At 40.9% G+C, this 10,000-nt stretch overlaps 1 protein-coding gene across 3 annotated transcripts in view; it reads right to left on the bottom strand.

The window, feature by feature from the left end:
• LOC134080071 (NACHT, LRR and PYD domains-containing protein 3-like) overlaps positions 1–10,000 on the bottom strand; it is a 110,994-nt gene that overhangs the window by 6,479 nt on the left and 94,515 nt on the right. For all 3 annotated transcript variants that reach the window (XM_062536339.1, XM_062536421.1, XM_062536505.1), the window contains 4 exons: positions 9,011–9,181; positions 1,366–1,539; positions 740–910; positions 140–313 (listed from right to left, as the gene is read on the bottom strand). In XM_062536339.1, the coding sequence (XP_062392323.1) occupies positions 140–313; positions 740–910; positions 1,366–1,539; positions 9,011–9,181 (690 nt within the window). The remainder of the gene's footprint in view (positions 1–139; positions 314–739; positions 911–1,365; positions 1,540–9,010; positions 9,182–10,000) is intronic.

Raw genomic sequence — 10,000 nt, 5'->3', positions numbered from 1 at the left:
TAATACATTTCAGTGTAAAGCAGCTATCACAATACACATTGGAAAATAGGCCACTTCACTCGATATGAAGAAATAACTAAGGTCTCCACAATGGAGACAATTTCTAAATGTACAACACTGAGTTTCTTTCTGAACATACTTAAGTATCTCCAGTTTACAGACAGGATCCTCCAGTCTAGCAGATAACAGCTTCAGTCCTGATTCTCCAGGATGATTGTAGCTCAGATCCAGCTCTAGTAGATGGGAGGGGTTTGAAGTCAAAGCAGAAGCCAGAAAACCACAACCCTTCTCTGAGATGAGACAATCAGAGAGCCTGAGAGAGAGAGAGAGAGAGAGAGAGAGAGAGAGAAAGAAAGAGAGAGAGAGGTTAATTATTACAGTATTAACAGTAATATAATACATTTTGTGTGTGTGTGTGTGTGTGTGTGTGTGTGTGTGTGTGTGTGTGTGTGTGTGTGTGTGAAAACTAGTAACACATTAAAATATCAATAAATTACAATGCTCTAAATACATGTTCAGGCACCCTGTAAAACACACTGTGCTTGGCCTCTGGCCTCGTGCCTAATTGCAAATCACAGCCATGGTGATACCTGCTACCGACGCCACTCTCACTGGTGCCATATTGCTTAATCCACAAAGAGATTTAGAAACTCAAGAGTTGAACTCCAGACAATGCAATATGCTTAAGCATGTTCAGTGCTGACCAGAAATCTAAGATGATAATACAATGTATACCCACCTTAATGTGTGAATGTTGCTGTTAAAACTGGACAGTCCTTTAGAGAGAAGCTGAACTCCAGAATCCCCCAGATCATTGTGACTCAAGTCCAGCTGTAGCAGTGAGTTTGGTGATTGTAGAACTGAAGCAACAATCTCACAGGATTTATCTGTGAGTTTACAGTCAGCAAATCTGCAACATTTGACAGCATTATGACAGAACATATTACGCGTAGTTACTTTGAATCAAATTGACTACATTTAGTGAAATACACATAACATTATACCAGTGTAGTTGATGCTGCATTTAGATTGACTGATTATTGATTGATTCATGATTCATTTGTTACCTGTAGTGAGGACTAGTCCTTCTGCAGTAACAGTAACAGTCACATACTGTAGTTACTTGATCATTTAAGTGTTCTGACTATACAATAGTAAATGCATTAATGTATTCAAAAGTAGAGTTGTTTCTTTGTTTAAGTCTGACAATCAAATGTTCTGTTCTGTGTATAGATGATGCAGTAGGGCTACTGAATGCAATTTCATGTGTCCTTGATCCACTTGTGTGAATGTAAGACTCACTCACTCACTCACTCACTCAATCCAGACTACAACTTGATGTTTCTGGTTCTCTAGAGTACATACTGAAGTGCTTCAACTTTGTGGTGAGGATCATCTAGTGTAGCAGATAACAGTTTCTGTGCTGATTCTCCAGGATGATTGTTGTTCACATCCAGTTCTTTTACACAGGAGGGGTTTAACATCAGAGCCAGAGCCAGACAAACATAACCTTCATCTGAGATGCCACACTTACTGAGCCTGAGAGAGAGAGAGAGAGAGAGAAGCCGTTAACTGACTGAACGCCGCCTCATCCGCGGCTAGGTTTAACCGGCCATTCCCCGGCTAGGTCAGTGAGGACAAGAGGCGCGATATTCCAAAGCCGCCTCGGTGTAGGCGTAAACATGTAAGAACTGGGTGTGAAGTTGAACAGTGACGTACAACAACATAGGCGTCGAAGTCTCGTGACACTACTGTCATTCTCAAAACAGCGCCAGCGGTGCAGCTCTCTGTCAAGTTCTCTGCTCCTCCGTTTGATATTTCTAGATCTTCTGACTAAGTTTACTCTACTTATCCAAACTGACGACATCACCACTGTCACTAGATATAAAGCAAACATTGATTTTCACTCGGTGCTATTCACTGACCGTAAAAAAGTGTCATTAGTAGCCTATGCAGTATGCACCTGTTCTATACAGTCTGGTATGCACTGTTGTTTGTGGCTAGCTAGACTTGCTAGCTCGATGTGACACAATATTGTAGCGCGGCTCGGATATGCTTGTGTTACGTTCATGCAAGGGGGAAATGTAGCCTACGGCTAAGATGGTTAAGCAGCCTGTTGTCATAAGTTGACGGTTACACATTAGGTGTACTAGACTAGTCAGCTGATGTGTTGTGGGATAAGGGGTTTATGTTACGGGATGCCACCCATGTTGTGGGATATAGCCACGGGGATCTTAAACAGGCCACTTCCATGTAATGTCATTCCTCATATTCATGTGGTAATAAACATTTCCTAACAGAGTAATTCTTGCCTCGTCACAATATCAACTCTCCACTCATTCCGCTTGGACTATGCATCCTTTCACTGCCTCACGTCTGCCAGGTTCGAAACTGTGTCTTCCTAACAGCAGTTACAATCAGTATTTTTGTGATAACAACAAAACAGCTCTGCAAAGTTTAAACCAACGATGCTAATCGGGATTAGCGATGAGCCTATAGCCTACCCTCATAAGGAGACCTCTCCAATTCAGAAAAATGCATTAAACTAAAATTGGACAACGTTGTTATGTTTCTTAAACCTTAGGGTGGGTATGATATAGGCCTAGCCTACATGCTTTAACGAAATACGTTGTCAATGGTTATTTGAGCAAGCTAGCCAAGGTCTAGCTAATTTATCCTGGCTGTAGATAAAGCAGGATAGTCTAGGCTACGTTCTTCCCAATATGTTACCAAATTAATAAATAAATGCTGAGATGTTTGGCGATTTAATTGCCATTGACATTTGAAAGAACAGTGTGCTAGATGGACCACAAGGACCAGTGTTAATATGTGAACAGTATGATGATGATCTGACAGCTGTGCTCAGCATACAGTCAGTCAGCTGTTTGCTGATTTTAAGTCTTTCAGCAGTGTGTGCACAACTCTCGTTGTTGACAGCTCCGCCCATGTCTCAGCTAGCCGCCGCATAGCCGGCTCGCGTGCTCACTGCAGTCGCTCCGGGAATATGTGTACCCTCAGGGGAGGACAATTGGCAGCGTAAATCACCTCGGCGATTAGCCGGCTATCAGTGAGTACAATCGGGACTAGCCGGCTAAAAGCCCGTGCATCGCCGGCTATCTGTGCAGTCAGTAAACGGCTAGAGAGAGAGTGAGTTAGTTTGAATTGCTGTTAGATCTTATTGTTAAAAAAGAGTTTGTTCTTATAGTTAAGAAATGCTGTTTTGCTTGTGCTTTGGCAACACTGTACAGTCATGCTAATAAAGCAACCTTGAACTGAATTAAAACTACTGTATGTCACAGCAAACCCTCAGGATTCAACCACCCTTTGATCCCACATATTGGACTGCTGTTTTGCAATATGGGCAGGTTGTTGTAACAACTTGTAGGATAGGCATAATTTAAAATGTTACATGCCAAAATGTTACATTTGTAACTGGGAGGATAACAAGGGTGTGTATAAAATATATCAAGTGTTAATAAATTATTTTAATATCTCAAAATGGAGTATCAAATTCGTAAAGGTAAGAACAATTGAACAATTAAATAAGTTACAATTCAGAACCACTAGCCTACTGTAGATGGAATTCCTTTTCTGACATTCTGCAATTTCAATAGGATAAACATCACTTAGAACAAATAGAATAACAAATGAATACATGGAGTAAATTGAGGAAAAATATCACTTAGAGTACTAGGCTATTCAATAATGTCATAAATAGTCTGTTTCATACTGCTGTGTGTGAAAATGGTCCATCAACTATTAGTCCATGGAGACCGACAGGCTTTTCAATCGGAATAGCCTATTCCGTTCAAATGAGTCAGTGTCTTTCAAGAAAAACCCCCTGTGCTAACTAGGCCTAGTCTGTGTTGCCTTTTACACTAGGTCACTTTAAAAATCTTTAAAACAACCTGTAGCCTACTACCGTACATACCTTTAGGTGACACACAACATTTACACCAGACACAGCAGCGGAGAGTGGTCACTGATTGTCGGGGAAGACGCGAGGCGACCGTCGCCATGAGAAGAGAACCGCTGTTGAGTTGGGAACGATGGCTGGCTGCGCGTGGTGAGCTTCCAGGATAACGGTTTCCACTCGAGGCTTTTCCATTAACGTCCACCAAGTTGTAACGTTAATCTCACTATGGCGAACATTCCCTATCTCTGTCCTTCCGTATCAACTGCACAGATCCCAAGACTGATGTCTTTACCGGGTGTGTTACAAAATACTCTCTTACCGATCTAGTTAGCACTAGCAGTTAGCCTACCGATTCAGCTACCAAATGACTTCAACGTTCAAGTTAACTTCACTCGAACTGTCACTGTCACGGCTACTAACCTCCACAATGTCGACTCATCCGACTCTTGCCAAAAGAATACTACGTGACTACCCAGCTAACAACTTCTGGTTAGGAGAACGTTTTTAGAACGTTTTTTTCCTGGTTAGGAAAACGTTGCCTGAAAGTTGCGAAAGTTGCCACAAGGTTCCCCAGGAAAGTTTTCTTGACGAAAATACAACGTTTTTTCTGGTTGTTTATTTTGGTTAGCAGAACGTTCTCCTACCCTTTAGGGAACTTTACTATATTTGGTTGCATTAACGTTCCCCTAACCTCCCAGCAACAAAGTGTAAAGGGGGAAAACATATGTAGAATTATCGTGACATCCAGGCATGGCTCCGCAGTACACTCGCCGTCTGCGACGACAGTCTATCTGCAACCTGGGAGAGCGAACGTCTCTGATGACTAAGGCAATGACAATATACACGCATGTTAATTCACTTACCATTAGCTGCTTGCTGAACTGCGACGAATGCGGCTCGTTAATATAAATTTGTGTCAGCTAAGTATTTAGATGCGGTTAGGTCTAATATTTTCTTGTCTACGGTGTCTTTTCCCATAATAACGATTAGTCAGATCAAAACATCAGCAGAGCAGGCGCTAGCCTAACACACTGTTTCAACATTCAAAACTGGCTCTTTTTATTGCATCGTATGCCATTAAAAGTCCTCGGTTCAGAATTATGATGGATTTTGGTTTATTTTGTTTTAAATTGGGACTGGGAGTTGTGGGATAGGCTGAGTGAACAGCACAGTAACATAGGCTATAACTTGGACTACGTGTTAATATAAAACAATAGACCTCTGAAGTTCGCCTACAAAAAGGATCCAAAGCTGCCATCTTTGCCCATATAAGGAGATCCGGGAGTTAATTGAAGCTAACTGCCTATGGCAAGTTGCATTGTAAGTTAGCTCTGGGGTAGCAAAGATCAAAGTGTGCCATCTTCACCTACCGAAGATCACAGTATCCACCAGACGGCAGTGGACAAAACTGTGTAGCGAAAAACGTCTGCATTTCTAACGTCTTCATCCCTGCGAGAGTTTAACAGGTGCGATAATTGAAAAACCCCATGTTATTTTCCCATAGAAAAAATCTCAAGATACCGGATCTCCTTATTTGGGCAAAGATGGTGGCTTTTTTGTAGGCGAACTTCAGAGGTCTATTCTCCCCCGAGAACATTGTGCTGTTTAAGATGCAGTCTCAACGTTTGAGAAAGAATTCATTGGAGTCCTCATCATCATATTTTCATAACAAATAAAGCTTTAAAAACATGAATGCATTTCAGGTGCCACTCTAATCGATTATGGATTAATCCAACACTATTCGTCAGATTAGTTAGCATGAAATCGTTGTGTGCCTGCCTGGGACTATGGCTAGCTAGCTCTTCCACCCGGTTTACCCTGTACAGTGTTTTTTTAAAGCCTGTTGGACTTAATGGAACAAGTGCATGGAGAACGATGTGAAGAATGTGATCGATACCATACAGCCAGTAGCCTACGTGAGTAACTTTATCTCTGTGTTATCCAAATGTCTTAAAGTTAGCAAGGTTGAGTCTGCTAACACCAACACCCCAGAACTGGCTGTTTTTTTCACGGACCCGAGATGGAAGTTTCTCAACCTAGCTTCTTCTCGCGCTGGCCCCTTTAGCTGACGGGCTGGCTCTGGTCGGCCGAATATCAATCCAACAGAGGGGGGAAGAATAGAATAGGGCTACATGTCGATTTTGCAACAAATTATTCCGACTTTGCAGTGTGGCTGCTGGCCGTGTTCAATTGGAAACTCATAGAAACTCTGGGGCGATTTTCATCAACAATAATCAACCCCACGCACACAACCAGAGAATACCGATATGGTTATACAAATAAGATACCAAAAAACAACTAAGTAGCAACGTTGTGTGAAAAGAGAAATGCAACCAGAATATAACGTTTTTTTCTTTAGTTGTAATAACGTTCGGGGAACTTTGATAACCTGGAGCTAACGTTCTCTCCAGGGTATTAGAAGGTTACTGATAAACTAACCACAGGAGAACCAACGGCTAACGTTATTTGCTTGCTGGGATTCAACCAAAATATAATGTTTCTTTTTTTAGTTGTAAAAACGTTAGGGGAACGTTATTTGTTTTGACAACCTGGAGATAACGTTCTCTAAACGTTATTAGTAGGTTGCTGAAAAACGAACCATAGGGGAACCAAAAGCTAACGTTACTTAAAGTTAGCAGAACGTTATTTGCTTGCTGGGTATCGATCGATCGTCATCTGACCACCACAGTCACGTGAATGTACATTCTCTCTTGTTACATTTTACAACACTCCACAAAACTAGGCTACCAGCATGTTCCATGTGACCTCACAAAACCATTTTCAAGTCATGTTAATCTGCAAAGGAGCAGAGGGTAGGCTATCCTAACATCAGAGACTGATAGCCTTTAAACATGACATGAGCGTGGATAAAAATCGCACTGTTGAAACAAGTGCTTAAAATTGACCAGCTTGCACGGCATGATCAACAACACACAGCAAATAGCCAACGAATTATAAGGTCCATAGAAAGTTCCCCACGTATTAGTTCTACATTACTTCAGTTAAGACGCATTTAAAGCAACATTAACGCCTGTGAGGTGGTCACACCAAATCCAAGACTTGTCTTGCACAGCAACCTGCCAACACGATGGTAGGAACCAGTGGCGGAACAACTGCACACAGGGCCCTGGGGCAGAGATGCTTGATGCCCCCCCCCCCCCCCCCCCTCCCCATACGCACCCCCCCCCGCTCCGCCCCCCAACACGCATCATAAGATTTTAATGATAACAAAAATGTGACACAAGCAACTAAAGTAATGCAAATTGCTTATGTATCAAATTGTGATATTGATATTGATAAATGGTGCAGTCACTTTAAGAAGAGTCTGAACGGTTCTCATAATGCCCTTTTGCAGGTCATGCTCAAGGCTGAAGGCTCTACCAGCTGTAGCTCGTTTGATTGCACCATATTGATATCACAATATTTGTATTATTACAAGCAGCCTTCATTTGTTGCTTTGGAAATGGAGGGTCCCAAGCTTATATTTCTGTTTGCAAGTACACATGCATTTTGAACCTGGTACATTAGCTATCTGAGTGGAATGCATTCACAAGAATAGTCTAATTTGTGACTCCATTCTTCAGATGGTAAATATTAGGCTAGCTAATAAATAAATTGGCTAAGTTACTCACAGTGAGTGCAGCCAATGTAAAATAGTCCTCTTACCAACCTAGGAACCCTGGACACAATGCCAGAAGCATAGTCTATGATAGGCCATATTATCATGCACTGCATCCTATGGGTTCAAATGCCTAAATTAACATACAATTAACAACAAAGCGTCTGTTATGTCGACCAACCATACATGCTAGGTCAAATTGTAGATCCTATTCTTCAGTGGTTCCGTGTTGGTGGAATGAGTTGCCCAGTGCTCTCCGTTCCAGCAACAGTTTTGGATCTTTTAAGAGGGGTCTTAAGGCATATTTGTTTAATATGCACTTAGCCCTTGAGTTTGCTATTGTGTTATGGTTTGTATAATAGTATTGTTTTGTTATAATTTGTCCATTGATAGAATTTGACATTTATTTTGCTATTGTCCTTAAATTTAGCCATACCATGCTATAGTTATTGTTATTATATATAATTAACTGAGTGACTTATTTGATTGCTATTCTCATTTCACTGTTTTATTCCTCATTAGGTTAGTGCTTAAAATTATTGTTTTATTGATAATATTGCTATTCTCCCTATTTTGTAATTGTTCACTGTTAATTTAATTTGTATTGTTATTTATTTGTATGTCGCTTTGGACAAAGGAGTCTGCTAAATAACCATAACCATAACCATAACCATAAATTAACATGATGCACACTTCCATTTCCGTGAATACATTTATTTTTTTGCAAATGTGCAATGTGCAATGAGAGCTTCTCTGTTCACTGTTAATGGAATTTCATTCGACCCAATAGAGAAAGTGGGAGAAGGCAGGATGGTAGCAAAGCTGACATCTATGCTGGGCAATGAGCGTCACCCAATGCATGTCACTCTGACAACACTAAGCAGCTGTTTCAGTGACAGGCTGCTACACCCTGTGTGTATAAAGGAGAGACATTGTCGGTCCTTCCTACCTACTGCTGTTAGATTGTACAATAAGCACCGTCCCGACAGAGCACACGGCACTTTAGAACTACTAGAGCTGTTCTACTGACTACCTTTTTATACAGTTCTTATACATTGCATTAGGACAGGTTATCCTTGTTGTTGTATGTATTTATTTATCTATTTATTATGTATTTTAGCATTAGTGCAGGCTGATGAGATTGTCTATTGTGATAATGGTTGTACATAGTGGTTGTGCTTTCCCCACATGTGCTCCAACAAGTAGGCTATAGTGGAGGGGTGCATGCCCAAGGAATGTGTACTGTTGCATGTTGCATGTCTTACAGATGTACTGTTGTATGTGGGGGGGGGGGGGGGGGGGAGGGGGGGGTTGTCTGGAAGTCTTATTTTTTGCTTTCCTTCACTGTCTGGACGTTGTAACAATGCAAATTTCTCCTTTGGGAGACAATTAAAGGATTATCTCATCCTATCTTATCTTATCTTATCTTATCATGATAACGATCCTTTACAAAGACATGTCTGACTAACACCAACCTTAAGGTCTGCAGTTTGCAGTTAGGACTAGACAGCCCCTTAGAGATAAGCTGAACTCCATAATCTCCCAGGTCATTGTGACTCAGGTCCAGCTCTATCAGGGAGTTTGGTGACTGTAGAACAGTAGCCACAATTCCACAGGACTTATCTGAGAGTTTGCATTCAGCAAGTCTGCATAACAACATGAAAAACAAACAAACAAACAAATACAACAAACAAAAATATAAAATATTGCAGAACAGAATTTCCCTTTGGGATGATTAAAGTATATCTATCTATCTATAGAAATGGATAAAAGGGACACAAAGTGCTCCAATAAATCAACACAATCATCATTTCAAAACACACACACACACACACACACACACACACACACACACACACACACACACACACACACACACACACACACACACACACACACACACACACACACACACACACACACACACACAAACACACGGCTGAGTGACCCGCACAAGACTTACAGTACAGTACAGTACACATGTAAAATGGAAAAATAAAGATGAACTGAACTAAACTGAACATTCTCTTCATCTCTCACTCACACACACACACACACACACACACACACACACACCTGAAAGTTTTTAATGTTATAAGAGGATATAAATGTAAACACATGATAATAAATTGCTCATAAGTGCCACTTTATAGCACACTATCAACAATCCTGCAGTGAATATGGAATTTCTCACTTCTTCAAATCAATATGTGAAAGTGTCCACCACCTTGCATTTTCAAAAGATTGAAAACGGTCAAGACTTGTTTGTAATTTAAACAACTTCTGTTTTAAAATGGACATTACAGATAAACCAGCACTTCTCTAAAAGGTCTGCCATAAACCAAAACCTTTTACAGTGCACAAGAGTGGGCGTCGCCAAATTAACCAATTACCCACACCTACATGCAAAAGCTCATTCTAATAAAATAGTGTGCTAGAAATAACACACATCAATGGGCTCCTTT

This window comes from Sardina pilchardus, chromosome 1 (genome assembly GCF_963854185.1).
Source record: "Sardina pilchardus chromosome 1, fSarPil1.1, whole genome shotgun sequence".
In the NCBI taxonomy this organism is placed as follows: Eukaryota; Metazoa; Chordata; class Actinopteri; order Clupeiformes; family Clupeidae; genus Sardina; species Sardina pilchardus.
Note: the sequence above shows the minus strand (reverse complement) of the source record. Positions and strands in the feature narration are given on the sequence as shown.